This window comes from Cricetulus griseus, chromosome 3, assembly GCF_003668045.3.
Source record: "Cricetulus griseus strain 17A/GY chromosome 3, alternate assembly CriGri-PICRH-1.0, whole genome shotgun sequence".
NCBI lineage: Eukaryota > Metazoa > Chordata > Mammalia > Rodentia > Cricetidae > Cricetulus > Cricetulus griseus.
This window is the reverse complement of record NC_048596.1, coordinates 82049242-82075559: the sequence shown is the minus strand read 5'-3', so window position 1 is coordinate 82075559 and position 26318 is coordinate 82049242. Positions and strand designations below refer to the sequence as shown.

At 44.7% G+C, this 26318-nt stretch overlaps 1 protein-coding gene across 1 annotated transcript in view; it reads right to left on the bottom strand.

Moving 5' to 3' along the window:
- Nucleotides 1–442: 442 nt before the first annotated feature.
- Tmc7 (transmembrane channel like 7) overlaps nucleotides 443–26318 on the bottom strand; it is a 48197-nt gene continuing 22321 nt past the window's right edge. Inside the window, exons 4-16 of the mRNA XM_027410161.2 lie at nucleotides 24527–24694; nucleotides 22412–22494; nucleotides 18772–18917; nucleotides 16415–16562; nucleotides 15169–15342; nucleotides 13627–13784; nucleotides 11295–11412; nucleotides 11009–11106; nucleotides 9092–9278; nucleotides 6232–6362; nucleotides 5191–5346; nucleotides 2178–2256; nucleotides 443–517 (exon numbers count right to left, since the gene is read on the bottom strand). Coding sequence (XP_027265962.1) covers nucleotides 443–517; nucleotides 2178–2256; nucleotides 5191–5346; nucleotides 6232–6362; nucleotides 9092–9278; nucleotides 11009–11106; nucleotides 11295–11412; nucleotides 13627–13784; nucleotides 15169–15342; nucleotides 16415–16562; nucleotides 18772–18917; nucleotides 22412–22494; nucleotides 24527–24694 — 1721 coding nt within the window. The remainder of the gene's footprint in view (nucleotides 518–2177; nucleotides 2257–5190; nucleotides 5347–6231; nucleotides 6363–9091; nucleotides 9279–11008; nucleotides 11107–11294; nucleotides 11413–13626; nucleotides 13785–15168; nucleotides 15343–16414; nucleotides 16563–18771; nucleotides 18918–22411; nucleotides 22495–24526; nucleotides 24695–26318) is intronic.

The following is a 26318-nucleotide window of genomic DNA, read 5'->3' as shown; positions in this document are numbered from 1 at the left end:
CTTTAGCCTTTAGTACCTGAAGATGCCTGTTCACTTGAAAAAATAAGAAGTCAGGTTTAATTTTAAGTCACCAGTGGCATTTGAGAGAGTACTCACTCAGTCTGGAAAGACTTCCAAAGAGACCACCCAGCTTTGGAGATGGGGGAACTTAGTTTTACTTCGGAAAACAACACACACAAACCTTTAAATACTACAAAAATTTAAACAAAAATAAATAAATAACATTCTCCCTCTCTGATTTCAATTATAAAGCCTGAGAAACTTGAGAAGTTAGTGGTTTGGTGGAATCCCCAGCCAGCCATGGCTTCCCACGTGTCAGCCTGCATGGCTAAGTCACTTAAAGCTCTGAAGTCTAGAAAGATACATTTTAACATTTCCACTCAGAGCCCAGGTGGACTAGGCAGAGTCAAGTGCTGAGAAGTTGTAGTCATCATCTTCATGCTCAAGCCTGCTGGCTCCGCACATCCCTTTGAGCTTCTGTTAGTTTCTGGATGAGATAACGCTTGTCACGGCTCTCCTAAAAAAAAGAGAAGCAGGTCCGGAGTCCATCTCATGTTTAGAAATGTACAAAGCTACTTCTGTCAAATGAGTCTCTACTCAGGCTCAAGGGAAGGGATTCCAGCCATTGGACTGCCACAGTGCTTTGCAGTCTGGCCTGTCTCCCTCACTGGATTCCCCTTGTCCACAGCCCCTTGTCCACATGACAGCTGGAGATCTTCTAGAAATGTACATGGGGGCTGAGTACCTGGCATGCACACAGCCCTGGGTTCCACCCCCAGCACTGCATAAATTGGGTGTGGTGGGGTCCATGCCTGTAACCCCCATCCCTTAGGAGGTAGATGTAGGAAGATCAAAAGTTCAAGGTCATCCTTGACTACATTTTGAGTTTGGGACTAGCCTGGGCTACAAAGACCCAGTCTCAGATAGACAATTTAACCCAAATACTCAATAAAACCCAAACCTCCTATCAGATCTGCCTAATGTCAAAAACTCATCTTGCCACCCCCATCCACCACAGCCCTCCAGCCACACACTCCCATTCTCTTGTCTCCCCAGAGTGTCTGGCTTATTCCCACACTAGGTCCTTCCACTCCACTAAGGACCTCTAATAACTGGCTACTGCCATCCTTCCCATGTCACCTGACTTCCTTCAATAGATCTTCCACATCCGCTGGCTGAAGTAGCCTTGACCCCTCCATCACCCCACATAGCTAGCTTTTATGATCTTCACAGAAATTAGTTTTCAGAATGCGTGTCACTGTGTGTACCTGCCCTTGAGATGTGTACATGTTCATGTGGGGGTAGAGGAGCATATGTGGGGGTAGGGGAGCATGTGTGTGTGTATGTGGACATTCATGTAGCAGCCAGAAGTCAAACTCAGAAGTCAACCTCAGGTACCATTTCTCAAGTAGTGTTGGGAAGGTGGAAGTGGTATTTGCTATTAAAATTCTTTTTAGATTTGTTTATATCTTATGTGCATCAGTGTTTTGTCTGAAGGTGTGTATGTGCACCATGTGCCTATCTGGTGCCTGCAGAATGTCAAAAGACGGTGTCAGATCCCCTGGAACTGGAATTATGGATGACTGGAAGCCACCATATGAGCACTAAGAATTGAACCCGGGTCCTCTGCAAGAGGAACAAGTGTTCTTAACCACTGAGCCATCTCTACAGCTCCCTGTCCACCATTTTTTGAGACAAAGTTTCTTAATTGGACCAGCTTATAGGATAGGCTTCCTGGCCAGTCGGTCTACAGACCCACCCGATTCTGCTTCCCTGGTGCTGGGACTACAAATGCAGGCCATGGTACCTGCCTTTTACATGGACGCTGGGGTCCAACTCAGTCCTCATGCTTGTGCAGCAGCAATTTACACATTCAACTATCTCCCCATTCCAAATATATCATTTCTCCAACTCTTTAGTGCTTTTGTCTCTCTGGCATAGTACTAGATGAACCAGTGAATGAATGAAACCAGAGAGGGCTGTTTTATTCCCCCGCCCCATTTCTTTAATAGAAACAAGGTCTTGCTGGTGTAGAACTCACTATGTAGACCAGGCATATGTGGAACTTGCAACCTTCCTGCCTCAGCCTCCTGAGTGCTAGGATAGCCTGTGCCATCATGCCCCGAGTCCTAGTTTCATGTTCCTGGCCATGGCCCTCTGGGTCTGTGGTTCCTTACCAGGAACAGCTGCTCTCGGAGCTGGACAACCACCCGCTTGTGTGCTCCAGCCAATGCAATGAAGTAGAACATGACAAGGCTGCAAGACAAGACACATGGGTTATAAGGGAACCTGTGTAATTAGCCTGTGCTAATCATAAAGTTACTGATGCTTCTGCCCTGATGTTTGGGATGACAAAGTGAGAAGAGGAAAAGTCAAAGTCAGTTAAAGGTGTCAGAAACTGGCTGGGATGCTCACTTGGCAGGTACTCTGGCCTCTATTTCCTCATCTGTGAGATGGATAAAGGAAAACTTGGTGACAAGCTTAGGACTAAAAGCCATTAAAAACTTCTAGTCTGCAGCTCTGGGTCTCAGATAGAGTCAAGTTATGGTGGGACAGAGGGCAAGACCACATTTCATGGAGAAGCCAATCTCACCTCATTCCTGCCTAATGTCCCCAGACAGGGCTGATAAAGTGAGGACCAAATAACCAAGAGGTGTAGAGATCCTGCAAGTCTCTTCAAGCCACAGGCCTCTAAGGACAGCAAAGGCAGAGCAGATGTCTAACCACCAGGGGGCATGGGTGAACTATGAACCCATTGCTGCTGGAACACAGCTTCTTGGGAAGTCCAGGTCAGCTAGCTGAGCATCTCTAAGTTATTTTATTATTAATCTCAGCAAGGAATAGGATTCCTCTTTTCATGAGTTTTGTTTTTTTATCTTTTTATTTTTTTTTAATTTTAAGATTTTATTTATTTATTATGTATATAACATGCTGCTTCCATGTATATCTGCACACCAGAAGAGGGCACCAGATCTCATAATGGATGGTTGTGAGCCACCATGTGATTGCTGGGAATTGAACTCAGGACCCCTGGAAGAGCAGTCAGTGCTCTTAACCTCTGAGCCATCTCTCCAGCCCCAAGTTTTGTTTTTTAAAACTACTTTCTATAGTGGGATTTTACTGGACTAATCATGTCATAGGATAAGAGTGTTTTGTAAGTTAGGGTGAGGAAGGTACAGTCAGTTTCAGTTAATTGTAGCTTAGACATGGCAGAGGCAGGGTTCAAGTGCAAGCAGTTCTCTAGTGCTCTTCTGTTGCCCACTGATCCATTATTTTCTTTTCATAGAGTGTGAGATTTAGGCAAACCACCAGTGATGTCAGGAATAAGTCATGTTTACTGTGTTTTTTATAAGCAGGAACATAGGGCTCAGGTCTTAAGTGTGTAAACTTTCTGAGTATAGTCAACATTCCCCTGAGTGAATGTTATTATGTCATTTTAAAACTGGAAAGTGAGGCTCAGAGAAGTTAGGTAACTTGTCAAGCCTAGCACGTGACACTCTGGGGCATCCCCAAAGGCCCATATGCTAAGAGTGTGTCTCTCAGCAGGTAGTGCTGGGATGGGGTCTAGTGAGAGGAAGGTAGGTCTCTGGGGTGTGTCCTTGAAGGGGATTTTGAAACCCAAGTCCTTCCCTCTTTCTTTGCTTCCCAGTGGACATGAAATGAACAGGCTTCCTGTACCACGAGTTCCCACAGAAGGGACTCTGGCCAGCTCGAGGGTGGTGAGCCAGCCTCTGGCAGGCCTTGTTCTTCTCTCCCATTCCCTCTGCCTTGCTAAAAACTGTTAGTTTACATTCCTAAAGCTAGTCACCAAGGTCTATTCCCTTAGTAGGCCACTTCCTCCTCCTGAGGCTGATTACCAAGGTCCAGTTATCAAAGTATTGAAATCCATCAATCAAAAGCCCCTTTTGGCTCACCTAATTAATATGCCCAGTTAAAATTAAACACCTCTTTCCCTCACCCCTGCCCTGAAGTGGGTGGGAGAGCTGGCCCTGAGGTCATAAGAGTAGGAGAGCTAGGCCTACCATCATCAGCTACAGCACTGGGGAGTGTGGCCCCTATGCCATGCCTGGGCAATACAGCAGAGCTGACTCTCAAGGTGTAGATGTAAAAGAGCTGACCCTGAGGACATCAAAGCACAACTGGCCCCGCCCCTTGCTCATTGCTGCAAAGGGTGAACTACCCAGGGCAATGCAGGAGACCTCACCCTGGTGGTGAAGACAGGGAGAGCCTGTGGGCTGACCAACCCTCCAACTATCCAGGCCCAGAACCAAGATTATGGGCTGGCCTACCCCAATATCCACCCCATCTGTGATTTGCTGGAGCATGTAAAGGGACTGGTCCTGCAGACCCAAAACTGCACGATTTCCACAACACAGGGGAACAGCAGGATAACCAAGGGAAGTTCCAGCAAGGGCCCAGCACCAATGGTGTAGCAGAAATCAGAGACCTTGAACCAGACCAATGACTCTCTGCAATGAACACTTGCAAGTAAAGATATATGGACAGAAGGGTTTATTGAGTGGCTCACTGTGTCACACTACAGCTTCCATGATGAGACTGATTTTTTCCCCTTCTCTCTCCTTTTCTTTTTTCTCTTAAGTTTTATTTTTTGGGTGGGGAGGTTGCAAGGGCAGAGGGTAGATACGAAGGGATGGGGAAATGAATGGGATGGAGATGTATGATGTGAAAGACACAAAGGATAAATAAAAGGAAGGAAAAAATAAACATTAAACACCTCATCGTAACTCAGGGTTTCCCCCCTTTGCCTTTATAAACCTCCATTTTCCTATGGGCCATGTCTGTCTCCTCTCTATCAGACCTTTGTCCCACTCTCCCTTGTTCTCTTCCCCTTCTCCCTCATCCTCTATCTCCTGTCTTTGTCCCTTATCCCTATCCTTTGTTGCTCTGGGGCAAACAAATCTCCTTTGTGCTGAGAACTTGGTCTTGGAGGTCCTTGGCTGATACTTTTCCTTTCTCCAGCCATGCTATACAAGGCCACTACAGGCCCAAAGGCAACAGTGCCAAGCCACCATGGAACAGAGTGTCTGAAACCCCAAGGCAGGATAAAGTTCTCCTCTTTCTAAATTGATTCTTCTGTCATTTTGTCACAGTAACAGAAAGCATCTGAACACACATCCTCCATTTCCCATGTGGGAGGAGACACACTGCTCTGGTCTGGCTGTCACTTACCAGATGATCATGAAGAAAGGCACTGCGAAGGCTTCCGATGTGACACCATGGATCAGAGTCTGCAGCGAGCTGGGAAAGGTGCTCACAGTCAGGGGGATAACCTCCCAGGTGGTGTTGTAGTTGGTGAATGGCCCGCAGGCTTTGGAGGAAGGGATGCTGCCAGGACAGAGAGGGAGGGAATGCAGCCCAGCCTGAGAGGTCTGCTGCTGCATGGCCAGAGTATTTATTTACAATAGCCTGCAGGGAGCTTCCAAGCCCACACGTTTCTGGAGTACTATGTTTGAAAATGCTGACCCTGAGATTCCAACAAGTCTCTAGGTCTAACTTTCAGTTTGCCGGACACACAAGGCAGAAATGTAAGCTTGATGTCACAGAAGGAACACACTAGACATACTAGATTAATTCCTTTAATCTGAAGGCAGAGAAAATGGCCAGAACTCCTTAAAGAATCAAAGACGACTACAAAGATTTGACAGCTGAGCACAGTGGGAACAATTGCTGCTTTAAAATGAACCTGCGAAGACTGTGTTGGGATAAATGAGAAATTTGAAAACTGGCAGGAGTAAATTAGCAGTGTTTCTTCTCTCTCCTCTCCTCCCTCCCCCCCCCCCCCTCTCTCTCTCTCTCTCTCTCTCTCTCTGCACACGAATGCATGTGCACATGTATGCATGTGCGTTTGTGTGCACACGTGTGTTCCTGGAGGCAGAAGTCAACATCACTGTCTTCCTTTTTTAAAGCAGGTCTTCTCAGTGAACACTGGATCTGGGGCTTGCCCTTTTGACCAGTCTGGCTGGCCAGTGAGCCCCTGGGAAGCTGCCTGTCTCCATTCTCCCACCTGTCCTCTGCCTGCTACCCAGCATTGGGGTTAAAAAGTTGCAAGACCAAACAAAACAAAGGAAAACCAAAACAAGTATGTCTGGAGAAGCCAGTAGGGACTTCTGTGGGCTCTAGAAAAGCCCATGAAGAATGTTACAAGTTCTGGACCATAAAGAGATATGAGTCACAAAAGAAAGCAGTTTTAGAAAATGAAGGAATACTTACCGTGACATGCTGATTGTTAGTGGTATTATTGCTAAACACAGCCCAATCAGCAACACCAGCAGGAAGAAGAAGTTAGAATTGGATGCTCTGAACTGCCTTGGGGAGGGTCTGCAGGTGTAAAGAAGACTCAACTATGGAACAAAAGAGAAAGGAAAAAAAAATAAGAGTCCTGAGTAGTAGAGTCCCACGTTGTAGTGCAACTAGGGACTGTCTATCCCTGCCAAGGCACAGTATCACACAGGTGGAAAAGAAGAATACTCAGTGCAGATTCCACTTGGGAAAATTCATGCTGATGACATAATAAGAAGAATGGACCAAAACACAGTGACACTACAACTGTTGAATAGAGGGAACAACCCAGAAGGAGTGTTGAAAGCTAACAGTGAGGACTCCTTAAAGAGGATCTGAAAGATGTAGGGATGACAGCCTGTCACATATCATGCACTGGAAGGAAAATGTTAAACTTCAAGACCCTGTAAAGCACAAACTTATTAAAGTTTTACTATTTTATTATTCATAGAGATTTAAATATATATATCTACAGTGATCTATGTCAACTAAGGAAGATATTTTGCCTGAACAATTTACAAGCACATAATCTTTCCTATGTGTTAAAAATTAATATTTACACTGGAGGGAAAAGACTTGAAGGAAATACCAAGTAGAAAAGGACAGAATGAAAAATAAAGGCATACTATTCCCAATAAGACAAACAAGACACTAGCATTTCTGGGTAGGACATGAAACTTGTCTGAATTCCATAGGAACCAGAACAACTTGTGAGCTTCTAGAGGATACTCAGCCAGCCAGTGGGGCGGGCCTGAAGCCTGTGTCCCACAAGAGGCCAGTGACCCATTTCACACTCCTGGGCTTCACTACATTGCACATGGGAACTCACTAGCCAACCAGTATTTTCCTGTGAATGTGTCCACACTCCTGTCTCCTCTGATGACATCAGCTAAGTGATGTTTCCAAATGAGGACATGAGAACATCAGTCAAAGGCCAAGGCACCCAGAATAAAGCCTGGCCCAAGGCAAGGTCCCACTCACAGGGTGGGCAGTCATATTCAGCGGCAGCAAGCTAAACCTGACTCTAACACTCAGAGAACGTGCTCACACTGTGTGACCTGGGACTGGTTAGTCCTCTGAACCTCAGCATTCTCCTTCATAAAAAATTAGTGTTGGGGCTGGAGAGATGGTTCAGAGGTTAAGAGTACTGACTGCTCTTCCAGAGGTCCTGAGTTCAATTCCCAGCAACCACATGGTGGCTCACAACCATCCGTTATGAGATCTGGTGCCCTCTTCTGGTGTGCAGATATACATGGAAGCACAATGTTGTATACATAAATAAATAAAATCTTTAAAAAAAATTAATGTCTAATTCCAGGGCTGGAAGTAAGCACCACAGACAGGAAGTGGGGGCACTGAGGAGCACAGGCTAATAGTATTATTATTATCTGTTGTCACCATCATCATTATGAATGCTATTATTTCCATTTTTTAATTGCTAGGTAATCAATAAAATTTAGATTTGGGGTGGGTATACAGGTGAATGGCACGGTACTTGCCTAAACATGCTCATAGTTCTGGGTTCAAGTGCCAGCACTAAAAAATTAATTAAAAATAAATCTTAGGGTTGGTAACAAAGAATACAGCAGAAGAAGGGTGGTGATTATTATTTATATGCTTGTTTTATTGTTTAATGAGTATGGGGGCTGGTGAAATGGCTCTTACAGAGGACCAGAGTTAGTTTTCAGTACCCCACCCATACCAGGCAGCTCACAATTCCCTGTAACTGATCTGAGAACCTAGCACCTCTGCCCTCCAGATGTGTGTGCTGTGTACAAGTGTACACACACAAACAGAGAGAGAGAGAGAGAGAGAGAGAGAGAGAGAGAGAGAGAGAGAGAGAGAGAGAGAATGAGAATTAATAATAAAAAGATCTCTGTCGGGGGCTGGAGAGATGGCTCAGAGGTTAAGAGCACTGGCTGCTCTTCCAGAGGTCCTGAGTTCAATTCCAAGCAACCACATGGTGGCTCACAAGTATCTGTAAGGAGATCTGGTGCCCTCTTCTGGTGTGCAAGCATACATGGAGGCAGAACACTGTGTATATAATAAATAAATATTTTTTTTTAAAAAAAGATCTCTTTGTCTTCATTTTAAAAAATAATGAGTATGACTTGCTTTATAATAATGAACAAACTAGTAAGTCACCTTCAGGGCCACTTCACCCATATAGCATCTGATCCTGCCACAATGTGTGGGGACTATGAACTGTGCCAGTCACCAAACCCTGAAAAGCTATGCATTGACTCTGACATTACAAAACAAATCAACAAACCCTTGGCTAAATGTCACTGAAACATACCACTGTTGTTGGATTCCTATCCGAGACTCAGCTCAGTCAGTCAGTCCTATATAAAAACTACACTTACATTATAGGACGAAAGCAATTCTTAATGTGCTTGAGAAAGTTGTCAAACAAAACAACAACAATAAAAATGACCAGTGAGCCCAGCACTTGGGAGATCAAGGCAGGAAGATCAGGGATTTGAGGCTAGTTAGAGATACACAGCAAAAAAGAGATGAAAAGTTATTGGAAGTTCTTTCCTAGAATAAACACATATTAAGGAAGCAGTATTGCATGAGGCCCTAGATTGGAGGGACATGTAATTACGATGTGTCTCAAGGCTAAGGAATGGCCTTCAAACATGTGAGTGCCTCAGATGGGGCTGGGGACACAGCTCAGTGCTATACCACTGGCCTGGCCTGCTGGAGGCACTGGGCTCCTGTCCACAGCATAGCAATAGCAAAACAACAGAAAGAGCATACAGGGTGTGAGTCCCATCCCCTTTCTTACCTCTTTCACGTAAAAGATGATAACAAACTTCAAAGTGGCAATTGCAGGGAGGAGTGGGGAGAAGAAGGCTCCAATCCAGCAGATGGTCTGCCCATACACAATGCCCAGGACGTTGTCTGGGATGGCAAATTCCTGCTGCCCCCAGCACTGGATCAGCTTCGAGGACGAACAGTAGGTCACCAGGAGCCTGGAAACAAACTAGACATATCTACAAGTACCCCTAAGGCTACAGAACCATACCCACCAACCAACGTCATTTCCATGGTAAGTTAAGTGTATATATGTATGAGTGTATACATGTTTGTGCATGGGGGTGTGTGAATGTGCCTCTGGGGACCAGAAATTGACATCAATCAGATGTCTCCCTCAGACATGCTCCACCTTATGTTTTGAGGCAGGCTTTCTCTCTCTCTGAGCCCAGAGCTTACTGACTGGGCTGAAGTGGCTGACCATTGAGCCTCTGTGATCCTCCCATCTCCAATTCTGGAATGCTGGGATTCCAGGCACAAGCTGCCACTCCAGGCTTTTATATAGGTGTTGGAGATCTGAATTCAGGTCCTCCTGAATTTTGTATGGCAAGTGCTTTACTGACTGAATGAATCATTTCCTCAACCTAATGTTTCTTTTTTATTATTTATTGTGTTATTATTATTATTATTTATTAAAAAAACTTCATTTATGTATGTTTATATGTATGTATGTACCCACTGAGTGCAGATGTGCAATGGCACGTGTGTAGAGACCAGAGAGCAATGTGTAGAAGTCAGTTCTCTCTTTCCACAGTGTGCGTCCCAGTGAGCAACTTCAGGTGGTGAGCCATCTTGCTGGCCCCTACATTTGCTTTTCTAATACCTAATTTTAGGGTTCACTGGGCTTCTAGATAATTCCAGACTGGACTTCTAGATAATTCCACATCTGAATTATCTGCTCAAGTTGCCCAGGCTGGTCTAGAACTCAGGATGTTCCTGCCTCAACCTCCTGAGTGCTGGAATGACAGGCCTGCATCATCACACTCTGGGTGCCTTGACTGTCTGGCAAGCAGAGATTCACTTAAGACTCCTGAAAGAACAGTGGTGATGGTCACAGTGGTGATGGTCACAGTGGTGATGGTCACGTAATGTTGAGCTCTGTGCCACAGAGTGTTCTCCCTGTTTTGATCTGTGTTATTGTGGTGGTTTGAAAGAAAATGGCCCCCATAGGGAGTAGCACTATTAGGCTTTGTTGGAATAGGTGTGGTCCTGTTGGAGGAAGTATGTAACTGTGGGAGTGGGATTTGAGGTCTCATTTGCTCAAGCTGTACCCAACGTCACAGACTCCTCCTGCTGTCTGTGGATCAAGATGTAGAACTCACAACTACCTCTTCAGTACCATGTCTGCCTGCACACCACCACGTCCTGCCATGAGATAATGGACTGAACCTCTGAAACTGTGTTTGTCTCTTCACAGCAATAGAAACCCTAACTAAGTCAATTATCTTGCTTACTCTCAGAGGAAGGCTACGAGGTGGCCCCACTACCATCCTGTTCCTGTCTCGGGTGAGAAATTCTGTGTCTTGTTACTGAGAGAAATAACTTATGCATCATTACATGATCAGCAAGAAGCTTCTGGATGTGGATTCACATCCAGAAGCTGCACCCAGTGTGTCTGCCCTGGCAGGGTCTTGGCTGCATCAAGTATAGGAAGTCAATCCCAGGAGGCCTTGTGGGAGGAGGTACCATCTCCACCCCGGGTACCAGGGCACCATCTAAAGATGTGGTGGCTGATGCTGCTACAGTGTCAACAGCCTAGAGCCATTTGAAAGTCACCAAATGTCAGTGGTTCGCCAGTAACTGTGGCGTCACCCAGTTACTCATGGAGAACAGCTGGGTTGGGAGCATCCAGGCATGAAGTTGGGGTGGCAGGGACTTCCACACTTACTTCCTAGGGAAATCCACAAACAGTGTCACGGCCAGGATGATGATGAAGTCAAAGATCATCAGCTTGTACATTTCCTGTCCCACCTGTGTCTCCCAGCACTGGAATCAAGACACGGAGACAGTAAAGGATCCACTCCCAGCATAGGAAGCCAGCCTCCTGTATTCTCAATCATCTCCACATCCCACTGTCCCCAAGCTCATGCACAGACTTCAATAGCCAAGCTGTTGACCATGCCTGGCATGGGACCAGATTGGCCTTGAAGCTGAGAGTCAGGGCCATGGCTCACCGGGTAGAGTTTCTGGTTATAGCCACAGAGTTCACATGTGTTGTCACCACAGGATGTGATCTTGGAGCCCAGCGTGAACACCAGCACACAGATGGTGGCCAGCCGCATGAAGACACACCTGTGGGAAAGGGGAGGGGAAGAGAAGACGTCAGGGCTGGGCTTCTTGTGGATCTGACACTGAGGAACACAAGCACCTTCCTCTCAAGCAAACCTGAAGCTAGGCAGAGTTTCTGCTGGGGGAGTGGATGGTAGGGAATTGACAATGAATTGTACACTTTAAATGGATCAAATAGTAACTTCATGTTATATTATCAATTTTTATTATTTATATGCATATGTATGTGTTTGCGTGAGGACATGTGTACATGCATACAGGTGCCCATGGGGGCCAGAAGGGACATCAAATCCCCTAGAACTGAAGTTACAGGCCACCTGCTAGGACCTAAACTCGGGTCTTCTGCAAAAGTTCCTAACCACTGAGCCATCTCTCCAACCTCTACAAGTTCTAAGGCAGGAAAAAGCAAGGCATGATGGCACACAAATGATGAGTTCAAGGTCATGTTGAGCCACATAGTGAGACCCTGATTCAGAGAGGAAGAGGAGGAGGAGGAAAGAGGTATAGAGACAGAGACAGAGAGAGAGAGAGAGAGAGAGAGAGAGAGAGAGAGAGAGAGAGAGAGTAACCAAATTCAGCATGTGGACCTATGTGGGTCCTAGTATAAAAAGCCACTAGCCTCTCCATCATGGAGACTGGCTCTATTTTGGAATATGTGATAAAGTTTTGTTAAGCCTGGTGACTTGGAGACACTGAAGTGTTTGCGGGTGAAATGAAATGCCACCTGGGAGCTCCTTAATATAACCCAGCATAAACAAGAATGCATGAAATAATATGGGTCAAACGTCAAGTATGGATGGAACTGTTGAGTGGAAAGGGTTGAACATTCCTACAATGACAGGGAGGGTACCACATATGGGAAGGGAGACACAATGTGGAGGAAGTCAATATGATTGAAACACATTATATACATGTGTGAAAATATCACAATGAAACTCATTATATTGTTCTGATAAGTGCTAATAAAAAAATCTCCCCCTGCTCTGTCTTTACAAAATGCAAAGATTTTGTTGTTTGCTTGCTTTTAAAAAATATTCTGGAGTGCCTGTAAATCCCAGCACTTAGGTGGCTGAGGCTGGAGGATCAGAGTTGAGGCCATTAAGGACATAGTAAAGATTTCTAACAAGCATTGTATTTCTCAACAGCAGTTCATTCAGCCACATATAAGTCTATCCTGGATAAAAGATAAATTCCTTAACCTTCTTAAACATACTGAGATTGTCTCGGTCCTGAATAGTTTTATGTCAGTTTGACACAAGGAAGAGTCATCAGAGAGGAGGGAGCCTCAATTGAGAAAACCTCTGTAAGACCTCGATGTAGGCAAGCCTGTAGGGCATTTTCTTATTTAGTGATTGATGAGGGAGGGCCCAGCCCTTTGTGATTGAGGCCATCCTTGGGCTGGTGGTCCTGAGTTCTATAAGAAAGCAGGCTGAGCGAGCCATGGGGAGCAAGACAGTAAGCAGTGCTCCTCTATGGTTTCTGCATCAGCTCCTGCCTCCAGGTTCCTGTCCTGACTTTCTTTGATGATGAACATCGATATGCAAGTGTAAGCCAAATAAACCCTTTCCTTTCCAACTTGCTTTTTTTTTTTTTTTTTTTTTTTTTTTTTTTTTTTTTTGGTTTTTCAAGACAGGGTTTCTCTGTGTAGCTTTGGAGCCTATCCTGGCACTCACTCTGGAGACCAGGCTGGCCTCGAACTCACAGAGATCTGCCTGCCTCTGCCTCCCAAGTGCTGGGATTAAAGGCGTGTGCCACCAATGCCCGGCCCAACTTGCTTTTTGGTCATCGTGTTTTATTGCAGCAATAGAACCCTAAGACAGACTCAAAAAAACAACAACAACAAAAAAAAAAAACTCACTCTCAGATACTTGAGAAGGAGAAAAAAATTATCCTGTTCAAGCATAGTACCACTTGGCCATCTTTACTCACTGGTGTGACTCTCTGGACTCTGCCCAACACTGTCAAGTCTAACAGTTTTAGAACAGTTATGTCCTTTTAGGGCCCCGTCCTATGCTTTCAGTTAATACAGAATCGAAAGTATAACACTGACAGGAGGATCTGGAGTCTAAGTCCCTTCACTGCATATGCAAATGGCAATTTACTCATGGGGCTCATCAAAGGAAGGATGGCATAGCAGGAAAATGTGCCACAACCGATTAGCAATGTCTGCCATGAGTAAGCAATGGTCTAGCGGGCATGCAAGCAGTTAGGCATTACCTAAGAATTGTAAGGCGGATCTCAAAGCCTGGCGAATAATCCTCATAGTGGATGATTTTGGCAAAGATGATGGGGGTAATGAAATTGGCCAGTGTGATCACAATGGATGGGAGGTACAGTATCAAGAGGTTCTCCCCAAAAACCATCTTGTCAATTTCCTGGAAAGATAACAGAAAGCCCTGGTCAGCATAAGTGGGGTGGCGACAGTGACAACTTGAACTGAAAAGAACTCAACTGTGCATGCTGAGCAGACACACAAAGCACATTTATCATCCCATGTGGCTGGGAAACAAAAGCTTTGGATGCTTGGAACCTTTCTTAGATGCATACATACAGGGACCTAATGTCATGCTGGAAGAATAATGAAAGCTACTGGACATATCGGAGTGCACAGAATTCTGTGCATGCTGCATAAACAGCCCATTCAAGTTACTTTCAAGGATGTTGTGATGATTGACTTGTAACAGCCAGTCTGTCTTTCCTTTATAGGTCACTTAGCCAAATGTATAGCTACCCAAGATGAAAACTAAATTTCTTGGCCTTCCTTGAAGCCAGGTACAACTGTAACTAAATTCTAGCTGAGGCAGTAGAATTGCCTCTCATTCTTGAAGAGATGGGTCCGCTCCAGCCCCATCTCTTGTGCTTTGGCTAGAATGTGGAACAAGGCAGTGAACCATCTCGTACCATACAGAAGACAGCCACAGTATATGAATGGATGACAAAGCCATAAGTCAGATGCTATTTATGGTATTTGGGTATCTAATGCCTGATGATTGACAGCCACTAGACCACTAGATGTTTGAGCCTCCTAAGTGCTGGAATGCACAACCACACTCAGCTTCCACCACAGATTTTTTTTAAGATTTTATTTATTTATTATGTATACAACATCCTGCTTCCATGTATATCTGCACACCAGAAGAGGGCACCAGATCTCATTACAGATGGTTGTGAGCCACCATGTAGTTGCTGGGAATTGAACTCAGGACCTCTGGAAGAACAGTCAGTGCTCTTAACCTCTGAGCCATCTCTCCAGCCCCCCACCACAGATTTTTAAAACACTGCTTGGCGCTGGGGAGATGGCTCAGGAGTTAAAGAGTGTGTACTGCTCCTGCAGTGGACCTGGGTTCAATTTCCAGCATCCATAGCCAGCTCCAACTCTAACTTCAGGGGTTCTGACACTCAGCCCACCCCCCTACATATATATGTGCAATTTAAAATAAAAAATATTTTAAAACACTGATCTTTAGATAAACTGAGGTCCTGGCTATTAACTAGAAGAGTCAGAGAGAAAACACAGGCAGCCCAGCTTAGATCTAAATACTGTGAACTCTTCAGGTGGGAAGAGGTATCCCCCAAACAGCATTTTAGATGACTTCAAGGTGGAAACTGATCAGCTGATTTACAATTCCTATATCAACCAAACTTCTCTCTTCACTTGAATAGAGAAATGATGGTGACACCTTCCACACAGGTCTGCAAGGCACCCGGCATGCTGCCACACCAGAGCGCAAGGTCAGCCGACTCTCACGGAGCACTTACTTTCTTCATATGTTCTTGTGAGAAGGTAGTGGCTAGGTAGATTGCATAAAAGCATGCCGAAAGCACAGCCAGCACGATGCAGTTCAAGAACAGCCTCAAGGAGTAAATGCGTATGGTTTCGTCTGAGGTCCTCTCAGCTATTTTCTGTCGTATTCTCTCTTCCTCCAGATCTGCCTGAGAACCAAGGAAAACTGTGAGAAAAAGGAGGGGTACCATGTAACATATCTCACAGATTTCTCTTAAATATTCATGCTGTCCAAGATACTTTCCCAGGCTAAGCCCCACCAATTTTTATGTCTAAGGCTTATGGTTAAGAGAAAACCTAATCAAGATGGCATTTGCCCTTTGTAATAAATGTGTAAGCTGAATCAGCATTTAAGATGCTGTGTGTGCATGTGTGTGCACCCATGTGCACATGCAGATGTGCAGTATTTCTTTAAATGGGATATATTATTATTATTATTATTATTTTAATTTTGATTATTAATTTGTCATTTATTTATCTAAAGTTCTGAGGATTGGACCCAGGGCCTTGTGTATGCCAGGCCAGCACTCTACCATCAACCTACATCTTAGTCCTTAAAAAAAGTTATTATTTTTGAGACGTCTTACTAAGTTGCCAGTAAAGCCTCAAATTTTAGCTCTTGTGTCTGCACCTTTCAAGTAGCTAGGATTATGGGTACGTCCTGCTATGTTGGTTTGTTTTTAATCCAGCCTGGGAGTCTCCACTTCTAACAGGAGAATTTGACCTGTTAATATTTAGTGTAATGAATAGTATATACAGCCAATCCTACCCACCTTCCTTAAGCTTTAGATTCCTACTCTCAACCTTTTCCTGATAGGTTGGAGCAACATCTATTCATTTGTCTTTCTCTATTAAATGTGGAAGTTTTTCTGTTATATTTCAACTTCTCTCTATTCTATTACAACAGCATTCCCTTAATGGTTCTAGTGTAAACAACATTTATGACACTATGGCCAGGCAGGACATTAATAAGACAGGAGGGGATGGAGATAAGACACCATTTTCCTGTGTGTCCTACCTCCTTTCCCAGTCCCAAGTTATCAGCACACATGCTTAGATTAAAGGTGATCAATCTGTTTGCTATGAAGAGCTCCTAAAACCATCAAAGAGGAAGCTTGCTGAGGCAGAATGGGCCCCGAGATCCCATGTAAGCTGCAAACCACCTCCCCAGAGCCAGCCTGGCAGTGAGGTCCTTCCCCAGGGTGACCCAGCAGCACTCACTCGGAGCTCATACCGCAAGCTGCTGTGCTTCAGCTCGGCCATGCTGCGGTTGGTGATGCAAAAGTCCCAGCCAGCGAAGATCTTGTTACAGTAACTCTGGAAGTGCTCCTCACTTCGGATCAGGCTGATTTTGAACCCTTCCACCGACCTGACCCCAAAACACAAGTGTCATTCAAGAACAACAGCAAAATATAGGCCCATGAATTGGTCTCATTTAAGATACAGAGTTGAACGTGGCAACCTTGCTGGCCTCTTGTGACACAGCCAAGTTTATTCTAAAGCTATGTGTCAGCTGAACAGGTATCTGATAAAAATCATTGTATCCAGTAACTTCTTTTTTAAAGATAGACACACTTTATGTGTATGGGTGTTTTGCCTGCATGTATGGCTTGTGTACCATGTGTGCACCTGTTACCTGCTGAGGCCAGAAGAGGGCATCACATCACCTAGAACTGGAGATATATAGTTGTGAGTCACCATGTGGGTGCTGGGAATCAAACCAACCCTAGTCTCCTGGAAGAGCAGACAGTGTATATAATCACTGAGCCAACTCTTCAGGCCTCCACTCAGTAACTTTACACAAAATTGTTTTATTTTTATTTATTTATTTATTTATTTTATTTATTTATCTTAATGTATTTACTTGTTGCAATGCTGAAAATTGAACCCAAAGCCTCTCCCAGGCCAGATCAATCTCTAAGCTAGACTCCTGGCTCCCCTCCCCTTATAATACTTTTATTTTGAAACTTTCATTGAGGTGCCCAGGCTGCCCTCAAACATGAGATTGTCCTGCCTCTACCTCTGAAGTAGTTTTGATAACAGGGATGCACTAGCATGCATGATGCATGGCCCAAAGTTTTTAGTTCAGTAGTCTCGTGTGGTGGTCACAAATACAGCTTCTACTGTGTTCCGGCTAGTGTGTGGTGAGACAATTGTTGACAGTATTTAGAATCTCTCTCCTTTCTTGAGAGTTGCTCTCCAATCAAATCACTAGAGAAAGGCCTTGCTGTCTTATGGCCTGTCAGACAGACTTTTCACACTGTAGCAAATACCTGAGATTGACAGCTTAAAGCCAGAAAGGGTTATTTGCTTCACTGTTCCAGAAACTTCTATCCATGTTGGCTGGATCCATTGCTGGGCCTGAGGTGATGGGGAGGGCATTATAGCAGCTGGGCATGGTGGAAGAAGCAGAGGGGGGAGGAAGGTACCTCATGGTGTCCAGGTAGCAGAGGGGGAAGAGGGAGGTACCTCATGGTATCTAGGAAGCAGAGAAATGGAGGGGAAAGGAATGCTGACAAGGCATGTCACCTGCTTCCTCCAACCAGGCCCGGCTCCTAATAGCCCATTCAGCTGTGAACACATCAGTGGATTACCCCATTTATGAGGTTAGCACCCTCATGGTGCATCCACCTCTAAATAGCCCACCATCTGGGGATCAAACCTTCAACACTAAATTTTTAGAGGGAATTTCACATCCAATCTACATGTCCCTAACCAGGGAATGGAAACACACCATTAGGGGCTCAACACAGCCTCCTGGCCCTGACACAACAGAAGGGTCAGGATTGGGTATCTGAGTAGAAAGAGCAAACAACACCTTCACAGCATTTTGTGCCCACAATCAAGGGAGCTACAGGCTAATAGAAACTGATGTACTATTTCCCACCACTTCAAGGAGCTGCCACCACACAGACACTCAGAGATGACTAGGCTCTTGCTTTTGACATCATTCCTTAGCCATGGCTGTGTCCTTCTCAGAACAGTCTTTTCCCTTCCTTGGTTCTCTGTGTACTCAACTCCCCAGTGGTCCAATAGAGACCCAGTTAACAGAATCCTCCCCAGCCAGAATGAAGCCTATGAGGAAGAGGGACCTGGAAGAAGCACTTAGACCGCTACTCCAGCTCCTGACTTCTGTTTCCTCCAAGTCTTAGCTGTAGCACACTCAATCCCTTTCTCTGAAGACCACCTGTGGGCTCTGCTCATCTTTCAGGCCCTGACTTCCAGAATACACGAAACAGTAAGAGATTCCACCTGTTGAGAATTGGAGATGCCCTACAGACGTATGGGAGTGGAAAAATGTAGGGAACAGGCTCACAGAGGTAGGTCACAGAGCTAGACTCCTGGTTCCAGAGTGTTCTCTGCTTTCTGATCCACCACCATATGAACAAGCTGCTGTGTCATGCTCGCACTGCCATGCCTTCCCCACTGTGAGGGACTGAAATTCCCTGCAACCATGAGCCCAGATAAATCTTTCCTCCCTTGAACTGTTTCTGCCAGGTATCTGGTCACAGCAGAAAGAACGTCGCTGACACAAATGGCAATCAAAGGGAAGGAGAAAGCAAGGCACACTTACTTACCTTTTCACTATCCAAAGGAGACTCAGGGCCAGGTAGGCAATGGTGCTTACTAAGTAAGCCAGGGGCAGATCATATGTGAAGCTCTGGAATTTTACTCCATCAATGGTGTAATGTCCATAAAAAAGGCTGGTCTCCTCCAAGAAACCCTGAACAAAGCGAGAACATGGGGTCAGGTGGGTCAGCTCAGGCAGGCAAGTGAAGGAAGCATCCCTGACTCGAATGCCCCTGTTCATCCCGGAATCTCTCCACACCAGAGAAAAACCCATTGTGTAAGGGATGCTCAGTTAGTGTTATGGGGATAAGGTACTGCTAAAACCTAAGTACCAAAATCCACTGGTAAGTGCTAGAAAGATGGCTCAGCATTGCATGTATTGTGCTTGCAGAGGGCCCAAGTTTGGTTTCCAGCACCCACAGCAGGGGACTCACAACCTTCTGTAACTCCAGTTTCAGGAGACCTGATGCCCCCCTTCTGGCCTCCAAGGGTACTGCCTCATGTGCACATACTCCCACAAGACACATCCATACACAAAGAAAAAAATTAAATACTTTTTAAAAAATTAACTGGCAATTACACTTAACTGACGAGAGAAAAAATTCTGGGCCATTAAGTGAAAGGTTCAGGCTTTAATGCTGATCAGTTCTACCTCTTTAAGAGACAGACCCCACCCCCTGACAACAGTCAGGGCACACACAGGAACGAGCCATCACCACATCACCCACCACACATGCGTGAGGACTCTGGGCATGCGTGAAACCTCAGTGCACATACACAGTCTTTCCTTTAAAAGTTCTAACTTCCCTGCTTCTCTCTCTCTCTCTGCTTCTGCTTCACTCTCTCTTCTCCCATCTATGTGCTTTCTCTGCCTCTCTAGGTGACCAGCCATGGCAGACAGCCATTACCCCTGTTCCTCTTCTCTCTTACTCTCCCTACTCTATAGGGCCCTATAATAAACTGGTTAATATGTCTCATCTTGCACCTGCTTCCTCTTTTTCTTTATATCTAATTTAAACAAAAACATAACAATAAGTATCAAAAAGAACACTTAAGAATAAGTTTAACTCGAGTATAAATAGTATATTCTGAAAACTATGAACCACAGTTAAAATAAAAGTGGGCCAGGGATGTAGCTCGGTGGGTAGAATACTGACCTAGTATGCACAAGGTTATGGATTTGATCCCAGCTTAAAACAGGTATGGGGACAGACACATATATCTGGGTGGTAATGGTCACACCTATAGTTCATGTGCTTGGAAGGCAGAAACAGGTGAATCTCTTTCTGAGTTCAAAGCCAGCCTGGTCTACAGAACATGTTCCAGGACAGTCAGAGCTTTTACACAGAGAAACCTCATCTTGGAAAACAAAAAATAAATAAATAAATGGAAAGGTATCCATTTGTTTTGGATTGTGTTCTTGGTGCAGCATTTCCACATCAATAATCTACAAATGGGTCTACAGAACCAGCACAAACCCAATCAGAACCCAGCTGGCTTCACTCAGAAACCAACAAGCTGGTCTTAAAGTTTAGATGCAACTGCAAGGGAGTCAGTGCCTAAACAACCTTGACAAAAAGTAAAGTTGGAAGATCACTGTCTTGCCTCCAGGATTTACCACAAAGCAAAATCAAGAGTGTTAAGTGCAGGCACAAAAACGGGCACAGAAGCCGCCTTTAATCCCAGCAGCTGGGAAGCAGAGGCAGGATCTCTGTGAATTCAGGGTCTACACAAAACAAAGCAAACCAGCCGGGCGTTAGTGGTGCTCACCTTTAATCCCAGCACTTGGGAGGCAGAGGCAGGCGGATCTCTGTGAGTTCAAGGCCAGCCTGGTCTACAGAGCAAGTTCCAGGACAACTTTCAAAACAATACAGAGAAACCCTGTCTCGAAAAACCAAAAAAACAAAACAAACAAAAAACAAAACCAAACCAAACAGACAAAAAAAAAAAAAAAAAAGCAAACCAACAAACACCACAACAAAATCAGACACACAGCAAAAAAAAAAGAACCAACCACCCATACATCTCCAGCCAATGAGTTTTTATAGGGGAAAACATGTCCTCTGAACACAGGATTCACATGCAACATCAGCTTATAATGGATTAAGCATCTAAGCATTAGAGGCAAATATACAAAAATGCCAACAAGTTTAAGGTTAGCCTAAGTTGAATAGCAAGACTGTTTAAAAATAAATAGATAATAAAGTCCTATTTTTTTTTCATGACAACCATGTATTGTCACACTACCTGAATAAGAAAATGTTTAAATAGAAGCAAAGGTAGAAAGAGGAGACTCCATAGTATCTCCCACTCTATCAAAGGCTGGACACACACATCATAAAACCCTGTCCAGCTCTCCAGATCCCTTTCCACATGGCCACAGGTCGATCTCAGTTCTCACCAACTTTTCCCTCACAATAAAGGGACACCAAAGCCCAGGGAGCCGCCACAAGTCCTTCTGGACAGGGCCGCTGGAGAATGCTATCGGTGTCGCACATCTATGATCATGTGTCACTAATTATCCTTTAAAATACACTAACAAATGTTGCTTGTGGGATGCAACATAATGAAATGGGGCTATTTGGTGAGTTCCTGTCCTGGAAAGCCAAAAAGGAGGAGGAAGAGAGAGGACAGTAGATGTGAGGCTTGGTTCTGGGAACTTTTTTTTTTTTTAATGAGACCTGGTGTTGTCTCCATGTATCCCTGACTGTAGACCAGGTTGGCCTGGAACTCAGAGAGATCCACCTGCCTCTGCCTCCCTGTGCTAGGAACAAAGGTGAACTCCACCATAATAAGCCAAGTTTGTTCCAGTAACAGTGACTTCAGGTAAGATACTGAGTTGTTATCATTTGCACAGCTTCCATTTTCTCATTTATATACCTGGCATTTGACTGTGTACCCAACAATACCCTGAGTTGTTTGTAGAAAACATAACTTTGGGGATGTAAAGGCACTCCCCTACACACACACACAACATATTAAATGCAATGGGCAAACCCCAGGCTTTTTACCTACCTATTCAGAAAAGCAACAAGTTCTGTGATGTGGCATTTTAATACTAGCAACTTCCAGAAAAATAGCTTAATCTGTAGGCTGAGTGTCTTCTGTCTGAAATGCTTGGGACCTGAAGGGCCTGACATTTCAGAACTTCTCAGAATTTGGAATAATACCATAGACTTCACCAGTTGGGTGTCATCAGACAATCCCAAACGCCTCCCAAGAGTTTGGGTTTTCAGATCAGAGATGCTAGCTGCACAGCATTATAATTCAGGCCAATACAAAGGTGGCAGAGAGCAGGAAAAGGCCAATGGCTGGAAGCAGCAGAGTATTTCCTGAATACTCTAGTGGAAGGTGAGCAGCAGAGCACAGGACTTACTGATGAGTTCACTGCAAACCCTGTCTCTGCTGCTCACTGCCAGCACTGGCATTTGGCCTTCACTGGTCTTTGAAAAAACAACATTGTCTTTTGGATTTTGTTGTTGTTTTAAGGCAAGGTCTCACTAGGTAGCTTAGGCTGGTCTGGCAATCCTCCTGCCTTCACCTGTCAGATCACAGGCACACACCACAGAGCCCCATTCAGGACATTGAAGTCTAAATTACTTGATGTCAGTGTAAGGAGGGTCACAAAGGATTGAGTTAAATACTTACTGTGCCAGACAGCAAGTCTATGATGTAACTGTAAAAGTAAATGAGCCCAGAGCTACTTATTGGATAGACAGTGCACTGAATATCTGCAGGAAACAAAAACAAGGATATGTGTCAGAAACAGCCTCATTTTGTCAGTAACTTGTCTATTGCAGCTGAACATAAGCTGTGGCTACATATTCAGATACATCTGTTGTTCTATCTTCAAGTCCCAGTATGTCTGGTACATCCCTTTGCCTCTAATTTCTGTTTTTAGGGTTTCTTTTATTGTTCCTTTACTTTCCTTTAGCATGCGCCTTTACTAAATAATTTGGGGATATATCTATTTTGTTTTGTTTAGTAGGTTTTTCATAGCTTAAAATGAAATGCTTTTATTTGTTTGTTGATTATGTGTGTATGTGCAACATGCTCATGCAGGTGCCCACAGAGGGCAGGAGAAGGCATCAGATCCCATGGAATGGAAGTCCCAGGTGGTTGTGGCTGCTATGCTGTGGGTGCTAAGACCAGAAACATGGATCCTCTGCAAAAGCAGGGTGTGCTCTTAACTGCTGAGCCATCTCTCCAGCCCCTTGTTTCACTGTGTGGAGACAAGGTTTCACTATGTAGTTTAGACTATCACTCAGCATCTTCATACCTCAGCATTGTAAGCAGCAGGATTAGAAGATATGCACCACACAGAGCAGTTAATGATTAATAATACTGTACTTTTAATATGCATTTTATTTTCAATTGTGTGTACGGGAGGGTATGTGCATGCAAGTGCCCACAGAGGACAGACGGGGGCATCACCTCCCCCATATCTGGAGTTAACAGACCACTACAGAGCTGAAAAGCAGACCTACGCCATCTCTGCAGCCCTGACATTTGTTGTTCCTTAAATGATCTAAGTATTCGATAATGAAGTATTGTTTAAGGGAGGGAATAATCATCTTTCTTTAAATGATCACCCCGGCTCAACACAGAAACTGAGGCTCACAAGGTTAACTGACTGACTGACACAGCTGCCCTGGAAACCTAATGTTGATTTTCACACGGCAGCAGGAAAGAATGTCTCTTTAAAAAGAGGATACACAAGAAAATAGGAGGGCACACAAGGCAAAAAGCGGCCCTCAAAGTAAGTCTGAAGTGCTGGGTTATTTGAATTTTAAGTGAATTAAAATGGGAACAAAGATGAGGAGGAATGCATAGGGCCTCAGAAGTGCCCATCCAGGGCTCTTCTGGGTAAGGAGTTATGTCATAGGAGAACATGAGGGTTTGTAAGACCTCAGAAGACCTGAGACCAAGCTGGCTCCTCCATAGAGCCTGGGATCAGAGGCTTGCAGTGAGTATCTGTGAAATAGAGGAATCCCTATTTTACAGGATCCCCAGAAGATCTGATTTTTATTGAAAATACAAAAGCCCAATCTAGCTCTTACCAGAGTGTCCAGCACAAGATCACTGTGAATTGCTATTAGCTTCAAGTGCATTTTTTTTTTAAGTTGGTTTGTTTGTTTTTCAAGACAGGGTTTCTCTGTGTAGCTTTGGAGCCTCTCCTGGAATTCGCTCTGTAGACCAGGCTGGCCTCGAACTCACAGAGACCCACCTGCCTCTGCCTCTGCGTCCTGAGCGCTGGGATTAAAATCGTGCACCACCACCTCCAGGCCTTAAACTGCATTCTTATCATAGATAGCAATCTTGAAATGAAGTCACCTTTGGGTGAGGGATTGATTCTTTTAGGTTTGCTAAATATCCCACCCTGCATTGCTTCTCCTACATGCTCTCATAAACTCAGGAGGGGCTGGGTGTCCTGATTTGGCCAATGAGGTGTGGAAGAAATGTGTTTGTGTGTCATCTCCGAACAGAAGCTTCAGGAATCAGCACACATTTGCCTTTCCCCTGGGATCACAGTGACAATCGGCTGCCCTAGCAATTTGGGCTCCTGAGTGAAGATTCCCAGCCCAAGATGAATCTGGACTATGAGTGAGAAGTACATGTTTACAGTCTCTGGCACTGAAGATAATGGGGTCATTTGTTCCTGCAGCATAACCTAACCCATGCCAACTGACACAGTTGCCTAAGACTCAGAATGAAGATGCCCAGGGAAGGAAGCACTGCCTGGGGGACAGACCTTGGACTCACCCATGTCTTTGAATGGAATGAACACTAAAGTGCTGTTGGTAATCTTGTACTTGGTGAGTAAGATGGGGAGCAAAACCAACATGAAGATGATCAGGAATATCACCAGGTTCAGGACCACCAGGAACCGTAGGAAAGAGAAGTAGGACTGGATCCCTGTGCCGAACTTCCCTGGAAAAGAAGCAACGTGGGTACCAGTGACCTGCTGCACACACTGTGGACTCCATCACCAAGAGAAGGTTGAGGAAAGGGGATCCCTGCTGTGGGAAAGATCCCTGTAGGAAGGGTCATAGTCCTTCAATGCATGTTTTTAAAACTTGTGTGTGGGCCGGGCGTTGGTGGCGCACACCTTTAATCCCAGCACTCGGGAGGCAGAGGCAGGTGGATCTCTGTGAGTTTGAGGCCAGCCTGGTCTCCAGAGCGAATGCCAGGATAGGCTTCAAAGTTACACAGAGAAACCCTGTCTTGAAAAAAAAACCAAAAAAACAAAAACAAAACAAAACAAAAAAAACAAAAAAAAACCTTGTATGTGGGCACTGGTATGGAGGTCAGAGGACAACTTTCAGGAGTCTGTTCTCTCCTTTCACCACATGGGTCCCAGGGATCCACTTGGTCATTGGGCTTCACCTGTGACACCTCATGCTCTGTTCTCTACTTGAAGCCCAGATTCCCTGAGTTTTCATATGTTGATCCACAGCGCTTCTGAATGTGTCCTCTAAGAGCACTGTGAGGTAAGGGGGACTTCACAGTTACCTTTTGTCACATGAATATCCGGCTGCCTCAGCACTGTTGTAGATGCCAAATATCTACATCTGTACATATGTTCTGACTCCTATCCTGTCCCTGCTCCATGCATCTATCTTTACACCAATATGAGACTTAGTTGTTGCAGATTTACACAAAGGGATGGTCTCTGGAGCTACACATCTTCACCCTTTCTTCCCCGAGTTTATCCTAGGTGCCCTTGGTACTTAGCATTTCTAATATACAATGATGAGAATCAGTGCATCCATTTTCTCTCTCTCTCTCTCTCTCTCTCTCTCTCTCTCTCTCTGTCTCTCTCTCTCTCTCTCTCTCTCTCTCTCTCTCTCTCTCTCTCTCACACACACACACACACACACACACACACACACACACACACACACGAGTCTCTGATTGAATTACATGAAATACATGGATGAATTTGAGAAGTGACATCTCATCTTTTTAATATTGAATCTCCTGAACATGATATACTTGGATCTTCTTCAGCATTTCTCAGTAAGATTTTTCTACCTGCTTCCCTTTCCCTCCCATTCTCCTCTTTCTTTTCTTTTCTTTTCTTTGAGACAGGATCTCACTATGTAGCCCTTGAACTCTCTTATATAAACCAAGCTGGCCTGGAACTCAGAGATCCACCTGGCTTTGCCTCCTGCATGCTGGGATTTAAAGGTGTGAGCTACCACACCTGGTCTTTTCTGTTTTGGGGGAGAATCCTGCTATGTAATTTAGACTGGCTTTGAACTTGCCAGGTATATCTGGCTATTCTGGAATTTATGATCCTCCTGCCTCTACCTCCCAAGTTCAGGGATTATAGGCCTATGCCATCACATCTGGCTTCCATAATATTTTTACAGTTTTCTATGCTTGAGCATTATTTATTCTCCTTAGATAAACTTCTAGGGATTTGACCTTTTATGTGTGATTATAAATCATATGAAAAACTTCATTTCGTGGGGCTAGAGAGATGGCTCAGTGGCTAGGAATGTGTTCTGCTCTGTAGAAGACTTGAGTTTGGTTCTCAGCACCCACATTA